Source organism: Heptranchias perlo, chromosome 21 (assembly GCF_035084215.1).
Source record: "Heptranchias perlo isolate sHepPer1 chromosome 21, sHepPer1.hap1, whole genome shotgun sequence".
In the NCBI taxonomy this organism is placed as follows: Eukaryota; Metazoa; Chordata; class Chondrichthyes; order Hexanchiformes; family Hexanchidae; genus Heptranchias; species Heptranchias perlo.
In genome coordinates, this window is record NC_090345.1 from 34,565,859 (window position 1) to 34,592,031 (window position 26,173).

Genomic DNA, 26,173 nt, shown 5'->3' on the forward strand with positions numbered 1-26,173 from the left:
TAATACATAGTGACATTTAGGTTTCAAATATAGTTCATTCATTACAGCTGCCAGTGAGCTCTATTTTATAAGTGCACAAATCTCATGACTGATGTAGGAATGTGGTGACATTAGCAAGCTCAAAACTGCTGACCACACATGCTCATATACTTACTTCGAGACAGATATCTTAAACCATTAATTAAGAGACTTCTAGCTATGCATCTGCAGTGCATTACGATAATTCGAACAGACTAAGGCAGTAAAATGGTACAAATATATGCATAACCAAAATCATGTTCAAGATTCTCTTTCCCTTCCCCAGCCACTAACAGCAGGTTTATGCTCTGTAATGGGGCACCCTATATTAGCATTTTTTTTTTAAAAGAAAGGCCTAGCTTAACACACTATACATATAGTGACTGATAACACCAAGATAAATGAATTCCATTAAAACATTGAGTGGTGTAATCCAAATTGATGAAATAGGTACGCTCACAAATCCCAGACTAATAAACCTTCCTTCAGACAGGTAATGATTACGTAGACATGTTACAACTAATTTTATTACATATAGTGCCTTGTGAAACAATGGGCTGAAATACTTCAGTATAACAAATACATATTTCAGCTTAGAAGAGGTAACCACTAATTAGCCTTAAATGCAAATAAAAAAGTTCAGATTTTGGATAATTTCACCTTCAGGGAGTCAAAATTGAAATTCAAAAATGTTCTTTTCCATATATATTATGTTTTCAAGGAGCAGTCGAAATAATTCCAAGAGCAGCTTTTTTTTAGAAAGTACAGAATACTGGTTATTTGTGACTATCTAAACAATGATTCTATGATTTAACAGCAAGTAATCAGGCCTCACTAAAAACTAGACCAATTATTTATTACTATATATTCCACATATTTGAAAAGGAGGGAGAAATTAGAGTACGAGAGAAAGCTAGCTAGAAATATAAAAAAGGTAGTAAGAGTTTCGACAGGTATTTAAAAAGGAAAAGAGTAAGTAAAGTGAGCGTTGGTCCTCTAGAGAGTGAGTCTGGGGAATTAATAATGGAGAATAAGGAAATGGCGGATGAATTGAACAGATATTTTGTGTCCGTCTTCACTGTAGAGGATACAAACATGCCAGAAATAATTGTGAATGAAGAAGAGAAAAAGAGGGAGGAAATTAAAACATTTACAAACACAAGGGAAAGGGTTTTGAAAAAATTATTAGAACTAAGAGCTGACAAGTCCCCAGGTCCTGACTGACTTCATCCCCAGAGTCTTAAAATAAGTGGCTGCAGAGATGGTAGATGCATTGATATTAATTTTCCAAAATTCCCTAGATTCTGGAAGGGTCCCATCAGATTGGAAAATAGTGACCGTGATTCCTCTATTTAAGAAAGGAGGAAGACAGAAAGCAGGAAACTACAGGCCAGTTAGCTTAACATCCATCATAGGGAAAATGCTAGAATCTATTATTAAGGAGGTTATAGCAGGGCACTTAGAAAATCTCAATGCAATCAGGCAGAGTCGGCTTTGTGAAAGGGGAATCGTGTTTGACTAATTCATTAGAGTTCTTTGAGGAAGTAACAAGCAACGTGGATAAAGGGGATCCTAAGGATGTGGTGTACTTGGATTTCCAGAAGGCTTTTGACAAGGTGCCACATCAAAGGCTGCTACACAAAATAAGAGCTCAAGGTGTAGGAGGTAACATATTCGCATGGATAAAGGATTGGTTCGCTAACAGGAAACAGAGAGGAGGCATAAATGGGTCATAAATGTTGGCAAGATGTAACAAGTGGAGTGCCACAGGGATCAGTGCTTGGGCCTCAACTATGTACAATCTATATCAAATGACTTGGATGAAGAGACCGAATGTATGGTTGCTAAATTTGCTGATGACACAAAGGTAAGTAGGAAAAATAAGTTGGGAAGAGGACATAAGAAGTCTGCAAAGGGATTATAGATCGGTTAAGTGAGCGGGCAAAAATTTGGCAGATGGAGTATAATGTGGGAAAATGTGAACTTGTCCACTTCGGCAGGAGGAATAGAAAAGCAGTATGTTATTTAAATGGAGAGAGATTGCAGAACTCTGAGGTACAGAGGGATCTGAGTGTCCTAGTACATGAATCACAAAAAGTTAGTATGCAGGTACAGCAAGTGATTAGGAAGGCAAATGGAATGTTGTCATTTATTGCAAGGGGAATGGAATATAAAAGTAGAGATGTTTTGCTACAGTTGTACAGGGCATTGGTGAGACCACACCTAGAATACTGTGTGCAGTTTTGATCTCCTAATTTAAGGACATAATTGCTTTGGAGGTGGTTCAAAGAAGGTTCACTCGACTGATTCCTGGGATGAGGGGGTTATCTTATGAGGAAAGGTTGGACAAGTTAGGCCTGTATACAGTGGAGTTTAGAAGAATGAGAGGTGATCTTATTGAAACATACAAGATCCTGAGGGGACTTGAAGGGGTAGATGCTGAGAGGATGTTTCCCCTTGTAGGGGAGACTAGAACTAGGGGCCACAATTTAAAAATAAGGGGTCTCCCATTTAAGACGGAGATGAGGAGAAATTTTTTCTCTCAGAGGGTCGTGAGTCTGTGGAACTCCCTTCCCCAGACAGCGGTGGAGGCAAGGTCATCGAATATTTTTAAGGCTGAGTTAGAAAGATTCCTGATTAACAAGGGAGTCAAAGATTGTAGTAGGTAAACGGGAAAGTAGGGTTGAGGTCACAATCAGATCAGCCATGATTTTATCAAATGGCAGAGCAGGCTTGAGGGGCCAAATGGCCTCCTCCTGCTCTTAATTCGTATGTTCGTTCTGCAATCTAATATATAATGTTATGAGGATCTATTGCTGAACTGTTACCACCTTAGCAAACTGTACTCCTATCTCTCCTCTGACAATGTGTGAACATTACAACACTGACACTAAATGTACTGAAAGTGCAGTGTAGTTAAATTTACTTCATCAGTACCTGTAATCGTCTCAGCTCTTAAGCCATTACATACGGAATGTCATGCAAAATGATGCATTATTGTTTCGTGTGGAACAAAAAAATCAAATTTGTCAACGTGTGAACAATTAAGAGATTAATAATGCACTTGCATAAAGAGTTGAGAATTCACAGATCAGAAGGAATTTTTTTAAAAGTCGTTAGCAGATATCCTGCAGCATTGCTTATGGTGAGTCAGAAGTAAAGGTATGCAAAGGTGCATAGGATTACTGAAAAGATTTGGAAAGTTTGGGAGAAGTGTGCTTAGTGAAAGTAAAGTATTTTTTGAGTGGCCCCAAAAAAATACAGGATGGTTTGTGGAACAGATATTTAATTTGTTTGATCATCACAAGCTAGATTAGATGCAACAATGGCCCAGAATTTCCTGCAACGGCGAAATTGGCGACGTATGCCGTAAATTTTGCCGTTTTGTGCATTGATGCTAACTTACGCCAAAATGTTCTGGTTCCCTAATTGGAATACGCCACAGCGAGCATAGCGGCAAGTCAGAAGCGTTGCAGCCAATGTCCGAATTGTGTTTTGCGAATGTATATATGTAGACAAATCTAAGGTGCCAGGGCCAAACACAGAATGGAACAAAATTAATTTTTGGTTATTCTCCAAAAAAGTAAAAGAGCTATACAATTTGTACAGATTTCCTATTTTCATACTTTAAAATCTTTATATCTTTTACCCAAGTTGGTTAGCATAGAGTTAGCTTTTTCTTATTTTGTAATTAATTCACATTGCTTATTAAGACATTTAAGATACCATTTTAATTTATTTCAAATCTGTTTATAAATCAGGACAGCACAAAAGGACGAGTCTGCCAAAAAAAAACAAGGGCTGCTCATTCGTTGCGGGTACCTTCAAAATCTGAAATTGATTGGGAAAACGAATGGTCTGAGGATTCAAAAAATTACCCAACGTTATTTTACGGCTTAACATTATACTGCATAATCCACCTGAAGAGTTTAAATTGGCTCAAAAGATAATCGACAGAGTGCTACAAGAAAATTGTTTGGATACTGGTTATATATTTTAAATCTGTTTCAATTTACCACTATTTGTCCGTTTTATCGAATGAAGATGGGGATTTTAGTAGAAGCATAGAATGATACATCACAGAAGGAGGCCATTCGGCCCATTGCGCCTGTCCCAGCTATTTGAAAGAGCTATCCAATTAGTCCCACTCCCCTGCTCTTTCCCCATAGCCCTGTAAATGTTTCCGTTTCAAGTTATATTCAATTCCCTTTTGAAAGTTGTTTTGAATCTGCTTCCACCACCTTTTCAGGCAGCGCATTCCAGATCAATAACAACTCGCTGCGTAAAAAATTGTTTTCCTCTTGTCACCTCTGGTTCTTTTGCCAATTACCTTAAATCTGTGTCCTCTGGTTACCAACCCTTCTGCCACTAGAAACAGTTTCTCCTTATTTACTCTATCAAAACCATTCATGATTTTGAACACCTCTATCAAATCTCCCCTTAACCTTCTCTGCTTGGAGAACAACCCCAGATTCTCTAGTCTCTCCACATTACTGAAGTCCTTCTGCCCTGGTACCATTCCAGTAAATCTCCTTTGCACCCTCTCTAACATCTTGACATCCTTCCTAAAGTGTGGTGCCCAGAATTGGACACAATACTCCAGTTGCGACCTAACCAGTGCTTTATAAATGTTCAGCAAAGTATTTAGAACTTTACAATGAAAATGTTGAGGGAGGGTCTAACCAGCTTCATTTGGATAGAAGGGCCAGTTCTGATCTTGAGCAAGGTTGGGTTTAATTAGGTTCATACTTCAGAAACATTTCTGTATAAAACCATTTGATTCACCTAGGATTTGTTCCCAATATGCTTGGTGGAAGACTTAACATTTTGCATTAGAAATTTAGTCTCAAAACACAAGTCATACTCAATAGAAAAGTCAATGGATTTATAACATATTACATGAACAATCTACAAGCACCTTTAATTATTTGGCTCATTATTACGAATTATCAATGCCATGAATAGCAATTCCTTTTGGTTTGTTTGCATATCAGAACTGTTTTCTATTACAGTCACAGAATCAAAATGCTGAACAATTGTGTTACAAGTACTTTACTATTTTAAAGAGCAAGTTTGTTTAAATGCTTAATTTGGTCCATTCTTGCACAGAGTAACCCAGCATCAGCTGACGCACAAATAAATTGAGGATATGGTGAAGATTTCATCCAGCTCTAACTACCATGAACTCCAAGGAAGCATCTGGGTAAAGGGAGGACACGAAGAGGCTGTCAGGTTCCTCGCTGCTAAATTCCTCGCAACTTGAATTTCTTCTTTCATATATATTCATTTCCTTAGTTATTTAAGCATGAAGGAACCTCTTTTTAATGTTTATTTCTAAATTACTGTGCAATTGATTATCACTTGACTAATATGTTGAAAGGAAATTATCTTGGAGCAACAAATTGCACAGCTGCCAGATCACCAGGGGCTCTCCAGCGCCATTATTTTCCAATCTACGTGGCAGTGACGATGAAATTGGGGTTAATTGAGCAAATGCCATTGATTTTCAAGGGGGCAGAGCTATGTTAATTAACTTGAAAGTTTCAGCATGTAATGGCAGAGCAGTGCAAAAGTCCCAGGAAATTATGGCATAAGTCACTTATTCCATAATTTCCCAGGACTTTGGCACCGTAAAACAGATGTAAGGAATCTTACAACACCAGGTTATAGTCCAACTGTTTTATTTGAAAATCACAAGCTTTCGGAGGCTTTCTCCTTCGTCAGGTGAGTGTGGGATCCCACACTCACCTGACGAAGGAGAAAGCCTCCGAAAGCTTGTGATTTTCAAATAAAACAGTTGGACTATAACCTGGTGTTGTAAGATTCCTTACATTTGTCAACCCCAGTCCATCACCGGCATCTCCACATCATGACCGTAAAACAGGCCCTACGACTTCATTGCACTATTACAATGGCCTAAATCAACAGGAAATTCTGGGCCACTATATCTCTCAATATAATAAAATTTGTATGTGTGCATATTTCCTTCCCAACATGCCACAATTCCTGGTCACACTTCATTATTGACAAATTTATTCTAGAAAAAAATTCTTGTTGTAATTTCTTCCAACATTAAAAAGAAAGCCAGCCAAATGGAATATATACATAAAGTCCACATCAACAGAATACATGCTATAAAACAGTCAGAATGTCTGTCACCTATGACTTGAATAGCCTTAGGAGTAACACTTAAAAAAATTAGGTCTGGATTCATCCTGGTTTTTGCCCAAGGAGCAATTAAACTCTGATGACAGAACTATGTGGGTTGAGATCAATCAATTAGATAACTGACCAGAGCATCTGTTTACTTATTTAGACTGTGTTCATAAAGTAACACACCTCCACCTTAGCAGTAGAATAATGCATTGTACATTATATGGTATCACACCCCTGTCCTTCTAAAAATCACATACCATTGACTTGCTTTCAACAACACCACAGCAAATCTGCTTAAGATAGAAAGACAAGAATTGCACCATCACACACTTCCTGTGTCACAATCAAATTGGTTGCAGTTGATATGGAATAAATTTGTGCATCAAACAAATTTCCTCCAGCTAACTGGGTGATATGCAAATTTAATAATTGGTAGATACTCATTAATTTGTTTGAGAGCAGATAGCTAGCTGGAAGGAAAGGAGGATGGAAGCAAACATCTATGAAGCACCTCATCACATCCACAGGATGTCCCAAACTTCTTTTACAATTAATGAATTACTTTCCAAGTGCAGTCGCTGTTATGTAAGCTAATGGAGCAACCAATTTGCACACAGCAAGGCCCCACAAACAGCAAATGAATGAATGACCAAATAATCTGATTTTGGTGGTGTTGGTTGAAGGAGGAATGTTAGCCAGGACATCAGAAGAACTGCCTGCTCTTCTTGAAATAGTGGCATGAGATCTTTTACTTTCACTTCAGCAGGCAGACGGTCTTCGTTTAACATCTTGTCTGAAAAACGGTACTTGTGACAATGCAGCACTCTCAGTACTGCACTAAGTATCAACCGAGATTATACACTCAGGCCTTGTGTAGGGTTTTAATCCACAATCTTTTAACTTAAGGGATAAGTGCAACATGTCAAAGCTTAAAAATAAACTGCCATCCCTTCCATTGGTTATGTTTTTCCTCCCAGCAACTGAAATTTCTAAACGTCCAAAATGACATTTTAATTTAAATGAAATTTTAAAAAACACATTTCACAACATTAAATTTATCTATGGAGCTGCTTTTTGTGTCTCAACCTCTCTCAAAAGCCTAGGCTTGCATTTCATGTTCCCTCCGTCCAGCTATCAATCTTTCCCTGCAATTCCCAGGATGCTGCAGACTGAGCACGTGCGGAATTTCCAAGCATGCAACAAGATAATTTTTCAATGTATAAGCTGAAGAGATTCTCACCTCTTTGCACGCACGCCACCCGCCCCACCAACCCACCCCCCCCACCTGATGCAGTAGCAGGTTATTTGAGTTTTTTCCTTCTTCTAAAACTATTGTAGACCAGCTGGAGTGTGAATTTTTACAGCTTTATTCAATTGATGTTGCATATTCAAACTATCAACTTCTTACTTCATAGAAAGAGGCTCTGTGCCAGCTAGAGCTGTTTTGTAAGCTCTGAAGAGCATGAACTTTTCTGTAACAACCTGATAATGTGAAGTATTAACTTTAAGACGGATACCAAGACATGCAGAGCATAGCAGAAACAAGTTGCAAAATACGTTTTGAAAGCTTTCTTCAGTGAGGGTCTGAATGCATCAACTGGACTTTATGATTTTTAAACATAAATATAAACAAACACTTATTGCTTTAGATATATTGTTAAATTGTGTCTTTGCACATTGTGTAACTATTAGTGTTTCCAAATTATGTGAAAACAAGATGAATATTTTGAACTGGAGTTTCACATGAAAGCTGTCAACTTTTTTTTACTTCAAAAGAGAATCTAGCAGAGAGAGACAGAGACAGGGATAGAGAGACAGTCACACATACACACGGGACAAAAAGAGAAAAATTTATTAGAACACTTGCCATTTTAGAACTCTCAATCACTGTTCAAATAAAAACTGTTCATAAAACTGCAGTAGTTAATTGTGGCTTTATTTGCTGTTGGTGTTTGAGAACACACATTTATCTGTTTCAGAACCAAATCAGAAAACACTTCAGTGTCTATGGAGAGATTTCCTACAAACTTCACTTTCCCCGTTTGCTACAGGCCCTGGGACGTACCGCATCCTGTCAGACCCCATATTCACCAGAGTTCTGCCAAGCCCCAGGTTTCTATTCTACAATGCACCGAATGATAGGACTCCCCCTGTTAGGAGTTCCAAACCCCCGAAATTATACCAGAGTGCTGCTGGATCTCAGGACCCCCACCCTATGACATTAAAGCTGAGTTTCCTCCTTTCTGGATCATTACCAGTGTCACAAAAGCCGAGGAATCTCCAATGCTGCAAAGCCTCAACCCCCACTGTGGTAGCGCCAAATTCCAAGGCGCCCCCCCGCCCCCCGACAATGTTACCAAATCTAGAATCCATGGTGCAGTGCTGCAAAACTCACAAACTAACTCTCTGGTTGTACGTAAGCCCCAGATCCTTCATTTATTTCTAAGCAACAGGCCCCCACTTCTGTAAAACTTAAAGACCCTTATAGTTTATAAACCACAGGTACCCTACCCCCTCCTAAATATCAACGCCCCTTTGTCGGTGCTGCTAAACACCATTAATTCGATCCCAAAAATAGCAGTACAAATCTCAGCATAACGTGTCACAATAAAAAAAATGAAATTTGATTTAATGTAAATCAGTGGCCCCTAATACAATGTTGTACAACACTCCTATTGTTATTAAATGGTGTACCTTCCAATTCACTGTGACAATGCCAGGGGACACTGTAGTATTATAAAAATAGTATGTCTGGTGCACGAACACTTCCTCCTGTCATACTTCCCAGTCACATTGTTTTGTATTCAAATTTCTTGTATCTAAATTTCTTCCAGTTGATTGGCTGACATTTGCTGCAATTCAGTAATATGGAAGTATCTTAAAAAAGAGTTGAAACAAAGCAAATGCCACAAACTGCCTAAACAATTTTTGAAAATGTTTTTGTTCATTATTCCTGCCCTGTCAATGTCCTGACTACAGGCTTAAAATAAAGTTTCTAACATAATAAAACCTTTAAAAATTGTACATTTCACAATAATATAAACATATTTATAAAAATGTATTTTGTATCCGAATACCTTTATTAAGGTTTTTAACTGCAGGCCTAAGTCGCTCTACTATTCCTGGGCTTGAAGTTCATCACTTTGCCAGCTGAAGGGAGATGACATAGCCTGAGCATGTGCAGTGTGCACAAGGTCCCCACCATGCATCTGTGGGATTACAGGTGGAAGGCTGTGTCTTTCCTCATCATGTTACACAATTTGAGTTCTTTTATTTCTCCAAATAATTGTCAAACTAGCTGGTGATTTAATTTTCTATTTTTTTCCTCAGTTAAGTGTAAATTATCAATTGCAAACTGCTTAATGTTACCTTAGAGAGCAAGAAACACATATAGATAAGCAATTGCACCTCCTATTGTTTATAACTACAACAAAGATTCTTCACTGAAATGTTTATTTTTCCTTAGTGAAAAAGTTTATTGTTCATTTGTTCAGTATTTGTTTTTCCCCAACAGGAACATGAATGTGAATTCTTGCTCTTGTTGATGGTGGAATGCACAGAACAGTGGCAGGTGGAATTCACTAAGGTAGTACATTTGAAATCTATCCATCTCAGTCTTGAATATACTCAATGACTCAGCACCCACAGCCCTCTGGGGTAGAGAATTCCAAAGATTCACAATCCTCAGGTGAAGAAATTTTCTCTTATCTCTGTCTTAAATAGCCGACCCCTTGAGACTATGCCCCCTAGTTCTAGACTCTCCAACCAGGGGAAACAGCCTCTCAGCATCTACCCTGTCAAACCCCCTAAGAATCTTACATGTTTCAATGAGCTCACCTCATTCTTCTAAACTCCAGAGAGTACAGGCCCATTCTACTCAATCTCTCCTCATAGGTCAACCTTCTCATCCCAGGAATTAAATCTAGTAAAACCTTTGTTGCACCACCTCCAAGGCAAGTATATCCTTCCTCAGGTGAGACCGAAACTGAATGCAGTACTCCAGGTGTGGTCTCACCAGAGCCGTATATAATTGCAGCAAGAGATGGATAGATTTTTGGACTCCAGGGGAATCAAGGGATATGGGGATCTGGCAGGAAAGTGGAGTTGAGGTCAAAGATCAGCCATGATCTGATTGAATGACAGAGCAGGCTTGAGGGGCCATATGGCCTATTCCTGCTCCTATTTCTTATGTTCTTATACTCTAACCCCCTTGCAACAAAGGCTGACATACAATTTGCCTTCCTAATTGCTTGTTGTACCTGCATGTTAACTTTCTGAATAGTTATAAAAATAGCTAATGGAATACTAACCATAGTTTTAGGGCAAAAGGTAGAGATTATAAAAATCAAAATGCAATGGTGAATCTATATAAAACCTTATGATTTTATTGGGCCAAGTGCAGGCAATTGGGACTAGCTTAGTGGTATAAACTGGGCGACATGGACATGTTGGGCCGAAGGGCCTGTTTCCATGTTGTAACTTCTATGATTCTATGATTCTATGATTCTTAGTAAGTCCACAGTTGGAGTACTGTGTGCAGTTTGGGGGTCCACACTTCAAGAATAAAGTTGAGACAACAGAAAGGGCACAGTACATATTCACTAGGATGCTGCCTGGTATGAGGAAACATAAACACAACAAAAGACTTGAACAATTGGAGACGTTTTTGCTAGAACAGGAGAGATTAAAGGGTGATTTGATAGAGGTGTTTAAAATTATGAAGGGGTGGCTTAGAGTAGATAGAAACAAGTTGTTTCCAGTGGCTGAAGAGTTTAGGATGAGGGGACATACATACAAGGTTAAATGTAAGAGATGATGGACAGAGAGCAGGAGAAACTTCCCCACCCCCCCCCCCCCCACCCCCAAGCAGAGGGTTGAGGGGCCATGGAATGCACTACTTAGTGATTGAGGCAGAGACCACATCAACTTAGATAGGTGGTTGGAGGAAAGGGAGATAGAGATACGGGAACAGGATGGGCACACGGGATTAGGACTACAGCTCATTTGGAGAATAAACAAGGATTGGTCGTAGTGTTGTAATCTCTACATAATTCTATGCAATGTAAAACATATTTTGGGATTGTTATCTCAGGTAAATGATAATTTTCTGACATTTACCTCGAAAGATATGACAGCCAGCCAGAGAGGCAATTAACGGAGGACTTGCTGTTGTATACCCATACCTCTCATTCTAGTTCAGTAGAAAAACCCAGAAGTCTGAGAGAATTGAATTGACTTGTATAAAAATGTTAACGTAAACCGCTGTATCAGATGATTTTTATCCAAAAAAAAAACCACACAGACTATTATACGAGGTAAATGAATTCAGAGTTAAATACTGAAAATGTTTCTGATTGACAGCAAGACTGGCCATTCACAGAGAATGCTGCTTGCCCCACTCGACACACTTTCCAAGAGATGAAAAAATTGCTGGAAGTAAAAATGCAGAGCTTTCTTTAAAAAAATGGAAACTACACAACATTTGAACGTTGTAACTCTGTGGTAACTTTTAACGCATGTTATATTTTTTATTTATTTACTGATTTAATAAACAAATTGCATAATGTGTTTATTTACCATTCCAAAGAGGCAGTGGCAAAGAGTAAAATCTTTATATTTATAGTGATCGAAGGAAGAGAGTATTAATTTTCCAGGACCCAAGATCACTTGATTCAGTATCTCGAGGGAGATCTCTTACATTCACAAAACTGAACTTCCAGGCTGCCCCCCACTGCTGCCAGACCTTAGGAATCCCTCAGCATATTCTACCCTCTGCCAAATCCCTGTTTCTCCCTACCTAGTGCTGCAAACTTCAAGACTATCCCTTCAGTGCTGCCACGCTTCAGGATCCCCTCTCGTGCTGTTAAGCATCAAGGCCCCATCACAGTGCAGGAAAAACTAAAAACCACAGTTCTACCAAATGTCAGGACCAACCCTAGTGCTACCAGAGCCTGGGATTTCTAAATAATAATATTCCCAAATGCTGTTGAAGTCCTTGATTCCCCCTTGCCCAGTTCTGCTAAACACTAGGTACCAACCTCCAACCTGGTACATTTCATGCAAGACATTGCTATGTATCCCAGACTTTAAAAAAGCAGATAAAAATTAAATACATAAAATATATGATACATCACAGCCAATATGTGGGCCACAGAAAATTGGACAGAATTCAATTCCTAAAACACTGCTTAAATTTCCAGAATACCATGTAATAATAGAATTTGACAGATACAGTTAATGTAAGTCAGTGGCTCTGATAACACATGGTGCATTACACGGCATAACAGTTCTATTGTAATAGAGTAATGTGTCCTGACCCACCATCAGCACCACTATGAGAGATCCAATAATAAAATATGCACACTGTCATATTCCATTGACAAGTTTCATACACAAAACAGCAAAAAATCAGAAATGATTAGGAATGCAGCTCACAATAGCATGGAGAAAGGGAGCAAATCAAATCATCTGAAATATTTTTTGATAGTCTCTTGCCCACTATCTTGCTTCCTCCATTAAGATCAAAACTTATGACCGGAAATGAGGTATGTAATATAACAAATTAACCTGTACATAAAGCTTCTAGAAGTTTTACAACCGACAGCAAACCTGGCCATTAACAGATCGTGCCAAGACTTACCTTGTGTGAGACTCACCCCTCCAATGGAAAATTAACAAGCCGCCTTCCCGTCATGGGAAACCATTTTTAAGACAGTGAAAATAATATTTTTGTCTGAAACAACAACTTGTATTTAAATAGTGCCATTAATGTAGTAAAACATCCCAAGGCGCTTTACAGGAGTGATTATCAAACAAAATTTGACACCAAACCACATATGAAGATATTAGGACAGGTCAAAGAGGTAGGTTTTAAGGAGTGTCTTAAAGGAGAAGAGAGAGGGAAAGAGGGAGGGGTTTAGGGAGGGTATTCCAGAGCTTAGGGCCTAGGCAGCTGAAGGCAATGGTGGAGCGATTAAAATTGGGGATGCGCAAGAGGCAAGAATTGGAGGAGCGCAGAGATCTCGGAGGGTTGTAGGAGGTTACAGAAATAAGGAGGGGCGAGGCTATGGAGGGATTTGAAAACCAGGATGAGAATTTTAAAATTAAGGCATTCCCAGACCAGAAGCCAACGGAGATCAGCGAGCACAGGGGTGATGGGTGAACGGGACTTGGTGCGAGTTAGGATACGGGCAGCAGAAAGTAACTCAAGTTTATGGGAGGTCGGCCAAGAGAGCATTGGAATAGTCAAGTTTAGAGATAACAAAGGCATGGATGTGAGTTTTGGCAGCTGAGGTGGCAGGGGAGGAGACGGGCAATGTTATGGAGGTGGAAGTAGGCAGTTTTGATGCAACAGACATGTGGTCAGAAGCTCATCTCAGGGTCAAATAGGATGCAGAGACTGCGAACAGTCTGGTTCAGCCTCAGACAGTGGCCAGGGAGAAGGATGGACTTGGTGGCTAGGGAACAGAGTTTGTAGCAGGGACTGAAGACAATGGCTTTGGTCTTCCCAATATTTAGTTGGAGGAAATTTTTGCTCATCCAGTGTGAAAACAAGCAGTGTGACACACCAAAGACATTCGAGGGGTCAAGGGAGGAGATGGTGAGGTAGAGCTGGATGTCATCAGCATACATGTGGAACTTGACGACGTATTTTCTGATGATGTCACTGAGGAGCAGCATGTAGATGGTAAATAGGAGGGGGCCAAGGTGGACTCGAGGTAACTATGTGGGAATGGGAAGAGAAGCCATTACAGGTGATTCTGTGGCTACGACTGGCTAGCTAAGAATGGAACCAGGCGGAGGACGGTGTGATCAACCCTGTCAAAGACTGCAGACAGGTCTAGAAGAATGAGGAAGGATAGTTTACCATGGTCACAGTCACACAGGATGTCATTTGTGACTTTGATAAGGGCCGTTTCGGTACTGTGGCAGGGGCGGAAACCTGATTGGAGAGATTCGAACACGAAGTTGCGGGAAAGATGGGTACAGATTTGGGAAGTAACACCTTCAGTATTGTAATACGTTGCCTCAAAAAAGGTAACATATATTCAATTTTGTGAGATGATGTCCCTGAAAAAAATATTTTGAAGTTATATTCAAAAATGTTTCAAAATGGAATCCTCATATTTGTAATATACTCTGAATGGCAATAGCAACTGCCTTTCCTTCTTTTATAGTGGCTAAGAACTCAAACAACAACTATTCATATAAATAGATGCTAAAAGATAGTGAAAGAGAAACAGTAAACAGAGAGTAAAAGAGGTGCTCCCATATTGCATGCAGAAATGTATTTATTTACATCTACCACTTTTTGATTGGTTCCTGGAAAAATACTTGCGCTGGGGAGATCTCTTGCAAACCCCTTTCAATGTCGTTGTGCATCCCTCATCCATTTCCACACCCTATCATCCCCAAGCCTTTGCAGCAGTTAACATCTGGCTTACCATGAGCAATGCCATGGAGATTTGCTAATATAATTAAAAGCCTTGAGCTTGTGCATCTGTCCCACACGAGATGTTACACATTGGATGCAAAACAATTTTTTTTAAAAAGCCAATTATTGACCTGGAGCCTGTGATTTACAAGCAGTTACTAATCACATTTGATTGACCTCAGCAGTTTAGAAGGAACCACAAATTACCTGGATTTGTCAATTTAGAACAGTGGCCATAGGAACAGGTCATTTTGGCAGCTAGACATCACAACCATTCTCCAGGCCACTCCCAGATAACACCATAGGAGGTCCATTAAAAACATTGTACAAATGATCTCCCATAGTATTAGATAGGAGAGGGAGAACACTTGGGAAAGACTCTGGAAATAATTAATGTTTTTAACACAAATGACTAGCTGCAAGGGTAGCACTTTGCTGGGCATGAGGATCAAATATGTGCATAGCCAGGAATGTTGAATATTGTCACAAAAGGAGGTAAAACCGGTCACGCAGATTTTCAGAACAATTTCTTCAGTTTTTTTTAGAAAAAGCGCAAAACAATCACACACACACACACACACACACACACACACACACACACACGCGTGGTGTGGTTAGAACAATTGCTTTTTTCAAAGCACAGATATCTGCATCAAAGCCAGGCCAGCGCTACCAGATTCAGAAAAATGAAAAATATCAGTTACATAAGAAATTGTTAAAATCTACATTTATCCAACTTGTATTACATAAACTAATGATACCGATCCCTGTTTCAACCAACAGAAATGGCAAATTATTAGATTTTCTTGCAAAAGTCTTCCCGAGACCAACCCCATTGTGAGAACTTCATACCTAGAACATCAGATGGGCAGACTATACCTTGGGTTTTGAATTTTTTTTTAAAGTGATATTCCAGATATATAAAATTTGAGATTAATTAATTTGTATATTCTTTTCCTTTCTGAAGATATCTGCAATAGTACTTGGTATGGCATAATGGTTTGTTTAGAAAGACATGTTCTGCTTAAAAATGTTTAAATTCAGGGCACTTATTCAGAACCTTTCTCCAAGTTGGAATAATGATAGTGATGCAATCCATCCAAAATAATGTGGTTGAGTTCTTAGAGAAATATATTGAAAAGTCAGCTACTCCAACCATTTATAAATGTATATTACAAAATACAATACAGGCATCAAACAATGGCAGAATTTCACATGTCACACATGCATGAAGGCCTGAAATATGTCAGGACAGAAGGCAAAGCAAACTCCAAGCAAGGAGCAAAGCTCAAACCTCTGGTTTTGAGAAATGTGTATGCCTTGGTGGGCAGGGGGGGGGGGGGGGGGGGGGAAGAGGGGGGGGGTGGAAGCAAGAAGAGAGGTGGAGTAGGGCTTAAACTTATTGGACTGGATTCCAAGAAAGCTTGGACAATTCACTTAGAGAATTTTATAGGCAGGTTTTAATTTTTGTGTATATATGTTATATTCTGTTTTGCCAGCATTACTTTCTTCACGATACTGAACCAACATAATGGCGGCCAAAAACATTTTCTGAAAGCACATGGGGCGATTTCATTTGTTCCCCTTCTGCTACTTGCTGTTAGTATCTGTTCATTGATTGCTAATTTTTAATTGGTAGTTTTTCAAATTTGTGATTGGTTTAAAAATATATATACCAGGAGCAAGTAGTAAAATGAGAACAAAAACCACCATTCAGTTGTGTTTTTATGAAATGTAAGCCAATCCGGTGCAAGTGTTGTAACCTACTTCCCAAATTAAGTATGTCACCAAGTTGTGGTGGACATGCATGTGCTAGATGTAGATATAATCACAGTAAAAACAATGGTGCTGGAGGACTGCTAATGTTGTTTAAGAAGGGATAGACTGAGTTATTACAGGCCAGTCAGCCTAACCTCGGTGGTGGACAAATTATTGGAAAAAATTCTGAGGGATACTATTAACATTTAGAAAGGCACAGATTAAATCAAGGACATTCAGCATAGATTTAAGGGAAGGTCATGTCTGACTAACTTGATTGAATTATTTTTTGAGGCGGTAACAAGGAGGGTCGATGAGGGTAGTACGTTTGATGTAGTCTACATGGATTTTAGCAAGGCTTTTGACAAGGTCCCACGTGGCAGACTGGTCAAAAAAGTACAAGCCCATGGGATCCAAGGGAAAGTGGCAAGTTGGATCCAAAATGGGCTCAGTGGCAGGCAGCAAAGGGTAATGGTCGACAGGTTTTTTGTGACTGGAAGGCTGTTTCCAGTGGGATTCCGCAAGGCTCAGTACTAGGTCCCTTGCTTTTTGTGGTATAGATCAATGATTTCGACTTAAAAGTAGGGGGCATTAAGAAGTTCACAGATGATACGAAGATTGGCCGTGTGGTTGATAATGAAGAAGGAAGCTGTAGCCTGCAGGAAGATATCAATGGACTGGTCATGTGCAGAAAATTGGCAAATGGAATTCAATCTTTAATAACTAAGGCATAGAATACAAGAGCAGGGAGGTTATGCTAGAACTGTATAAAACACTAGTTAAGCCACAGCTGGAGTACTTCATACAGTTCTGGTCACCACATTACAGGAAAGAAGTGATTGCACTGGAGGGTACAGAGGAGATTTATGAGGATGTTGCCAGGACTGGAGAATTTTAGCTATGGAGGAAAAATTGGTTAGGCTGGTGTTGTTTTCTTTGGAACAGAGGAGGCTGAGGGGAGATTTAATTGAGGTGTATAAAATTGTGAGGCCTAGGTAGAGTGGATAGGAAGGGCTTATTTCCCTTAACAGAGAAATCAATAACCAGGGGGCATAGATTTAAAGTGATTGGTAGAAGGATTAGAGTGGAGTTGGAGAATTTTTTTCACCCAGGGGTGGTGGGGGCCTGAAATTCACTGCCTGAAAGGGTGGTAGAGGCAGACACCCTCATCGCATTTAGAAAGTACTTGGATAGGCACTTGAAGTGCCGCAACTTACAAGGCTAGGGATCAAGAGCTGGAAAATGGGATTAGGCTGGATAGCTCTTTTTCAACCAGCACAGACACGATGGGCCGAATGGCCTCCCACTGTGCCATAAATTTCTATGATTCCATGAATTTTAAGCAGTTTAAAAATAGCATTAAAGTTGGATAGGCTTACTGTGATTTAATCACTGGACACTATTCTCTAAATGATTCACAGGAATAGAGAATAATAGTTCTAGACCAGAACTGTAAAGAGGAATCTACAGTCTACTGTACATTGTTAATAAACTACTCAAGTTTTCAAAAGTACAACACAGTTAACACATAAAATTCTCTAGTTACCCACCTGTATGGCAACTGTGAATTGTATTTAATTAGAAAGCTTCCCACTGTTACATAAATAACCTCCAGTGACATCAAAACTAGGGGATCACCCCAAAAATCAACAAATTCAGGTTACAGAAACTGTTACTGCAAAACATTAGCAGTATTTATGTGATAAATGTAACCACCTAACTAGCTCAAGATAATTCCTCCTGATGGAATTATTACTTCTCTCCAAATCAATGATCATTTGTCATCCCACAAACATCAACCATTCCACAGCAGTCATTAAACACATCAAACTGACTTAATCTTGTGAAATTAACTCTGTCCAAGCCCACGTGATCAAAAAAGGCACAATAACCCTTTACTCTTAAGTCTACAATTAAACAGAATATGAGTCAGAATGTCAGTGATAAGATTTTATGTCAGCAGAAATTATTTAAACTAAGCCTTCCTGTGAGATATGAATAGCAATTCCACCCCCTTCCCAGTACAATGGACCTTCCAACAAGTATTTGCTGTAAATGCAACCAAGAAAAGTAGGATAGACATAATAACTGCTCAGCACTTGTCAAATCTGAAGGCTACACAACTATTCTTTTTTGAAAAATAATTTGTGACCCAGTGGCTAAAATCATTTTGTATTGTTGCAAGAATGAGGAAGTGCACAAGAGGAGTGACAGAAAAAAAAAGATTTCGAACAGCAAGTGCATGATCGAAGGAGGGAGGTGGGGAGAAGTTGAGGGTGTAAAGTGTAGCGCAGTGTCATGATAAGGGGTCGGCTGCATGTGTGCTCCAGGGAAGGGGTGGGGGGTGGGGAAGACAGAATAGAAAGGAAGATAAAGCGAAAGAGGGTGAAGAAGAGTAAAAGTGTGTTGGAGACAAGATTTCAAGTACATGGTTGGAAGTAAAGCAAAAGCCACATTGAGGAGCTTAGTTTCAAGTTTTCTTGTATAGTGTTCCCATAGTTAGTGAGAATATCTGAACAAATTATGTTTTATTTTTTAAAAGTGCATGGTTTTTTGACAATACTATTTGTTTTGTCTCTTCAGTATTGAATTAAGCTGCCCTATCTTAAGGCTTTGCAATGCACTAATCAGATGACACTACTGTGTTTTAGTAATGTCCTATAGGAAGATATACTTGCATTACAAAGGGTACAGGAAAGAGGAGCAAGACGGATTCGAAGTGAACCAATTGACCATGGGCACGTTGTGGTGAGGGGATACCTTGGGGTCAAAAAAGGGAGGTGGTTAATGTGCAGGAAGGGGCCTGATAAGCAAAAGGGACTCAGTCTTCTAGTCCCCTTCCCCACAAGGCTGTTCAATCTACGTCCCCAAAAGTATCAGATACTAGAAACCCCCAATTCAGCCAGGCTCTGCCCTCCTCCACCATGCTCCAAAATCCCCTCCTCAGACTGCTAGATCCCAGGATCCTGCCTTGCCAGAACTCCCCTCAATCCCAAGGTTCTCTTGGATCCCTCTGCCAGCTATCCCAAATCCCAGGATCTGCCCAAGTGTTCCTAGAGCCGCCCTAGTCACTGTTACTGGGACCTGCATCAAAATACAACTAGAACCCGCAACCTCAGCCCAGTACTCCTGGACCCCTTGTCTTCTTCCCCAGTGCTTATAAGTCCCAGGGCCAAGTCCAATGATAAGTCCAATAAAACTACTTAGCATAGCACTCCTGGTTTTACAAAACTTCAATCACTGAGCAACAGAGAGAGATCTGCTGGTGCATGCATGCATCGGTGGGGTGACAGAAAGTTAAGTTTGTGAAAGGGGCGTGCATTTTCCATCTTCAAACTACTTCCTGTAGACACCATTTTTGGTCATGCTTTTCTTCAACTTTTTCCATTGTAAATTGCTATGTCAACACTTCCCATTCAATTTGGCTATGTCAACTGTCCCAATGTTGTTGCAGGCTATGGTCACTAGGTGGCTTTGTGGAGCAAGTTTTCAAAGTCTTGTGGCCAACTCCATCATCTTGTATATTAAAAACCTTTATATTCAACTGATTGTGAGCAAACCAAAGCGTAATTATATATACACACACACACAAAAAAATTCAAATTCCCTACAATTCCAATCTTTTACTCAAATGACATCCATAAACTCAGATTATGTCATTTGAAGCTTTTAAGCTCACTCAGGTTTTTTGGTGGCACACATGCATTGCCACACCATACATTCCATTAGGAAGGAAAGTATCCATAACTTACTTATGACTGGTCATCTCAAACAGATCTTCTTCATAACTTATCAGATGCATTAAGGATGTGCAATTACTGCATTTGCAAACAGACTTAGGGTAGGCCAATTTAAATACTAAAACCACCAAAAACTGACTAACTGGTTAACCCAGCAGCTTCAGTATATTAGAGACAATACACCTCATTTAATCTAGTCATTCAGATCCTGTTCGAAGAGGAACACTGTTGCAGTAAACGCCCCGAATTATATGGTCTCATTTATTAGGACAATGTTCTGAACCAGCTTAAAACAATCTCAACGACCTTAGGTTAATTCCATATCTACTACATTAATAAGTCAAGTTGTATAATTTTATAAATATGCATATTTGATTACTTCAGTAATGGAACAATCATTCATCTAAAAGTTGCCCGGCAAAAGTCTTTATTTTGCACAATATTATGGATGTATTTCAACACATATACAACGTCAGAATACATAAGCTTTTAATTGGAGAATAAGGAACAGCAAACTAGACCTTGCACTGCATTTCTTAATTACAAAAATTAATCAGCATGTGGTAAACTTCCACGCTACTGTAACAATGATACATGGTCTCCATTTCCTCATCCTCCATTTCACATCACTGAGCAGAACTGGGTTTGTACATCAACACATACGGTTTAACACTACTTATTGATGTGCCATTTGCAGTGAAAAATGCAACCATGACTTGCATTTCAGATGACCCTGATAGAACAGAATATAGTGACGGTGATGATAACCAGAGATAATTTATCAAGGTCACGTACATAACAAATTCCACCTCTACAGACCATACAAACTGCATCAGCATTATTTTAGGGCTTTCTATCGGAAAACCGAGCATTACAGAATCCCCATTTTCCAGTGTTTTCAGGCTGATTTTTATACAAGAATAATACTGAACATTTGGAATCTAATGATAAAAATGGACGTTTAGCATTCTGTGAAATCACAAAGATGATATGCAATTCAAGAACATACATCAGCATCTATGAATTAAGAATGTGTTTTGTCAATAGATTACATTTGACCACAATCGAAAAGTCCCATAATAAGTAATAGTTGATTTGTATTTATTAGAATTATTTGGGTATATCCATATAACATCACATCCCGGGGCTACTTAAATTGTTCTTTTCCTGCTGCATGCTCCGTTAACAAGTGCATGCAATGCAGAATTTGACTTATTTGTTCAGGTTCTGCGCAATGGTGCAGGGTGTCAATCTCTCCCCAATTTGCTATTAATTTCAAGACTTTGATTCTGTATAAAGTATTTATTTATACTAAAGGATTTTGGCCCAGCAAAATTTTAACTTCTGACCAAGCTTATATCACTTATTTAAAAAAAATATAATGTAGAAAGCTGGAAGTTAGTACATTTAATACATATATAAGGACAACAGGCATATAATAGATACACCGCTCCAACAATAAAGGGGGCAGAATAAACAAAGGAAGCATCTTAGTATTTTTTTTAAAAGCTCAGTTTAATGCTGAATATGTCTCTTCACACTCTGCAAATATTTACAGTAAATACATGGGAGAGGCGTACCATAGAAATGAGACTCGATATCTCTGCTTTATGGCAATTGGAATAGTATATGATGGGATTTTACTCCACTCTAAATGTTTGACGTCAAAACAATTGTCCAAACAAAGCGGCCTTAAAAAGATGAAGGGCGAGTTATCCCAATAACGCTAAATTTAACAATTAGACAGAAATAAACGCTGTGCAGATTCTTCAGTCATTTTAATCTTGACTGACCCCTGTGGAGGCCTACTGGATGACGGTGTCGTCTATAGTTAATGGTTCTAAATATAGGCAACCCGGCTGCTGTTTTCTTAAATCATAATATATATCCAGTTGAACACATTTCCAATCCGCCAATGAACAACGCTAGGGATAATCCCAATTCTAGCGATGAAGCAAAAATTAAACGGCAACAATGAAAATGTTGTATAAATTAAACCTGTATTGAGGCCAGCTGGGCCCACTGTTCTCAGCCAATTTTTTTTTTGGGGGGGGGGGGGGGGGGTTGGGTTCTACAGAGATTCTTGATGTTGGGTGACAAGGACATGATCTATTATTCTCATCCACTGAAGATGTATTTAGGCTGAATTGTATAATTGACTAGCCGAAAATAACAGATGTGATATTTTCACTGCAATGTCATGTCCCATTAAAGATGGCACTACAATATGGCTGTGAAGGTCATGTCCTACTGCGTCTTTTTGTACATTTGGTATGAAATATTCGAGGTCGGATTACTGTACCTGAAATTGCAACATGCCGTTGCTGTTGTCCGTCCTGAAGGCGTTGTCGTCCATCCAAGACTTGGGGGTTAGTGTGGGTGCAGTTCGAGGGAATTTAGGAGGGGCGATCACGTTGCTGGAAAAGGGTTTCTTCAGCGGAGAGATAGGGTTGAGAGGGGACGGCACCCCAACGGCTCGCCGGGGATCCCTGGCTTGCAGCCCGCTCCATGGGTTGGGGGCAGTGCTCCAGGTCGTGTTCTGATGGTTGTTCCAGGCCGAGGAGGGCTTGCTGGTCATGATGGGCTGGTGACTGTAGGCGCTGCGTTGGGCGAAGGGAGCCTGTGGGCTGACGGGCGATCTCCTCTGCTGCTGCTGCTGCTGGGCTTGTTGGTGGTGCTGTGTCTGCTGAGCAAGACCGATCTGGGGCGAGAAAGTGCCACCGAAAACTGGATTGACGTGAGTGAAATTTTGGAACAGCATCGTCCCGTTCACGGGCGGGATCCCTTGGAAAAAACTATCATCTACAGTGTTGGTGGTGCCGGTCGACCACGTACTGAACGAAGGGGACAAGGAGGTACCAGGCTCCTGGGGTTGAAAGCTCAAGCCGGGCAAAATTGGCGATTCCATCTGCGCTTTCTCTTTATTCTGGGCAGAAACCGGGGCGTTTATACTCACGGAGCTCTCTTCCAGTTTGGGGGTTTCTGCGGCTTCGGTGCTTTGCTCTGACCTCGGTGAAAGCTGCTGGGGTTTGCTTTTGTCCATCAGTAAATCATCCTGCATGGTTTGCGTAGCTGAAACAGGAAAAAACAAAGACGCGTTATTATTAGCTGTGTTCTGGTACTTCACCGCTGGCGAAAATCCTGTATTATTGCTAGGTGTCTGTAAAGCAAATCTGTAATCCCCCATTTAGCAGAGGGGTGGTGGTGGGGGAAAGGGTAACATTAACAGTTCTTCTCTTTTTAAAGAATGAGTAGCAGCTTCACCCTTTCGTGTCCTGGTTTCCCCTCAGAATGAGAGATTTGGGATGCGGAGACAGATATTCACCAATTTCGCCACGTCTTTCTTTACACCGGAACTTCAGCTCTCACCCGCAATGTGAAACTGATTCTTGTTCCTGTTCAAGAGCTTTCAAAGCCCTTTGCTAATTTACATACGTCAATAAATAGTGCTGCGTCCTTCAGAAGGTTAAAACGCATTTTTAAAATTTTTTTAAAAATAATTTAAAAGATCGAACATTAAATTCGCAGTCCTGCGACGTCCAGGGGATGTATTTTCGTCACTGGAGCACAGTCAATCTAAAAAAAAAATCTCTGGTGCTACAGCTGTGGGCACCATAATGCATTTTATTTAAAGTCCCTAACCCACTGGAGGGGAGGAGGAAGGGATGAACAAACAACAACCTGCCTAATTTAAGTAAACAAGAACCTGTTTTGCACGAATTTATCTTCAAACGTTAAAATAAACAGGCGATTCATTTAAAACACGATTTTATTACAAATAAGGTGGGTTAAACCACCCTTTAAAAAGCAGAACCACATTTGACGCGTATCTTGTGACCTTGTCCCTTTTTTCGCGTCTGCAATATTGACACGAATTATCATGATTCTAGTACCAAGTACAATGACAGCTTAAGAGATCCCGAAAGTTCTTGCAAATCGCTGTTTTCTCATGCAGTATATTTACGCCATTTATCCACAATAACTAATGGTTTATTTCATAAAATGGCTCCTTGGTTTGCATGTTATTGCAAGCCAAACGGCGATTGGACAACTCATAATTCCACTTTCTATGGCCAAATGAAGAAAAAAGACCGACACAAACGTAACAATATCTGCAATACTGTAAAGCATTTTATGATGCCATATGTAACGAATTCGACCGGCGTCTTTAATCTGACAGTCATGCAAACCAGCAATCAAATTAAAATGTACCCAGGTTAACATATGTTCAGTTTGCACGGGCATTTTTAACAAAGCAATTAATTCTATTGTCACCAAAACCAGACCCTCAAGGTCATAGCCAGCTCGTATCCACATTCATGTCATATGTTGCCAGTTTCATTTTTATATTGCAAAAGAGAGAATCAAAATAGCATGCAAGAGATGGCGAGCGTTCAAGGAAGAGAGTATTATTATAATGTATATATTTATTATTTTAAACACCATACGAGAAAAATAAAAATAGTTTTCCCTCAAACTGAAGGGCGTAAATACCAAACGCACTTTAAAAAAATGTTTTGTTATCTAAACATATAGTCAAACAATGTTTCCTTTCTAGTAAAAATAAGGAAAGCAAAACGGGTCATCTTTTACAATTACATGACAGGTAAAATATTAATTTAAGTTAATCGACCAACCTAAATAATCAAATTACATATAACAATATAAAATACATTAACCAATGAAAACATCCTCTTTTATTTACCCGATCACAAGATCTTATACAGCATTGTTTTATAATGGAAAGGTCAATTTGGGCCCTTGCAATGGGCAAGGTCACAAGAAACGTATCTATTATCAATAATACGCTTAATGACATGATTGATTTATCTGTTAGGATAGTGGAAGGCTAACAAAATGTATTACAGCCCTTAATTTCTTGCGCTATAATTAACATCTGGTTCATGAGTCCTAGTTACTTAGATTTTATGTTGTTTTATCCTTTTAAAGTAATTTTGGGATTTAACAGTCGTTTCCTTATAGATTCCCAATCTTCTCTTGACAACCAAAAACAATGTTACCTTAGTATGAACCTTTGAAATAGTTTTGTGAGAAAAAATGTGCCAATTCTTTTCTGGTGCGCAATGCAAACTTCCAAACGCTTTGCCCAACTAGCTCTAGACCAAGCAAACCCAGACTGTAGTATCCCTTTCGTGCGCGTGCACAGGTGAACGGTGCGAAGCAGTGCATTGCGGCAAATGCAGTCCTGGCCGAGCCGGACCTGCGCGGCTGCGGACAGTATAACGGCGAGGGTGGAACTACATCTCCCAGCGTGCCCCGCGGCTCGGGACCCCCCCCCTCCGCATAAGGGTGTGTGGCGGAGCGCGCACTTCCGGTTGGCTCAGCGCTATTATTATTACCTCACAGTCAGTGAATGGAGGCCGTAGCTCGGAAGTCGTAATTTGTGTTTTGAAACAAACACGGGGGGTTTTAAAAATCGGCGAGGGAGGTAAAGAAAAAAAAAAGTTGAATGCGTGTTTGCCCCCCGGGGGCTGTAAAGTTGAGAGCGTTTTTCCTGACGCGGTTCTTCAGCTTCACCCCCCACCCCCCACCCCCCCCCCGCCGCCAACCCCCCCCTTTCCCTCCCGCCTCCCTCAGGTTTGTTCGCACTGAGGTTTTGTTTTTGTTCGCTGAAACATTCCTAGCAAATCGCGGTGTGGTTTAAGGCCTGAAGCGAGGCCTAGTTGAAGCCTTTACATGAACCTCCTCAAATAAAACGCAGTGAACGCAAATAAAAGTAGCGGATTCCTGGAAAATGTCAGGCGGCGCGGATCTCACGGCTGTTTCAGCGCAACCGCAACTTGATAGGTGAGTAGTAACCATGAGTAATTCAGATAACTGATAAGGATGTGTCCGCCTGCGGCCCAGGGCCCTGTCAAGCCAAGTTATATTCGCTGCCTTTTTCGGTTCAGAAGGGATCAGCTCATGCATTTGAGGGCGAAGCTATGCGCTTTGATTGGGTTAAGTGATCAGTCCCTATATTCAATTTGATGCCATGCTTTTGATCTTGGAAGAGTGTTTGTTTTTATTTTACTAGTTGATCGCTCACGGACAAAAACAAATTATT

At 39.9% G+C, this 26,173-nt stretch overlaps 2 protein-coding genes across 6 annotated transcripts in view; one reads left to right on the forward strand and one right to left on the reverse strand.

Annotated features, from left to right (window-relative positions):
• The window catches only part of cpeb3 (cytoplasmic polyadenylation element binding protein 3), a 105,518-nt gene extending 80,300 nt beyond the window's left edge, over positions 1–25,218 (reverse strand). For 4 of the 5 annotated variants that reach the window (XM_068002444.1, XM_068002442.1, XM_068002440.1 and 1 more), the window contains exons 1-2: positions 23,371–23,465; positions 22,409–23,178 (exon numbers count right to left, since the gene is read on the reverse strand). In XM_068002444.1, the coding sequence (XP_067858545.1) occupies positions 22,409–23,167 (759 nt within the window). In that variant the 5' untranslated portion in view covers positions 23,168–23,178; positions 23,371–23,465. Of the gene's footprint in view, positions 1–22,408; positions 23,179–23,370; positions 23,466–25,127 lie in introns of those variants that run through there. The other variant, XM_068002441.1, reaches the window with a different exon arrangement.
• A 224-nt stretch (positions 25,219–25,442) lies between these two features.
• marchf5 (membrane-associated ring finger (C3HC4) 5) overlaps positions 25,443–26,173 on the forward strand; it is an 84,713-nt gene continuing 83,982 nt past the window's right edge. Inside the window, exon 1 of the mRNA XM_068002446.1 lies at positions 25,443–25,914. Coding sequence (XP_067858547.1) covers positions 25,862–25,914 — 53 coding nt within the window. The 5' untranslated portion in view covers positions 25,443–25,861. The remainder of the gene's footprint in view (positions 25,915–26,173) is intronic.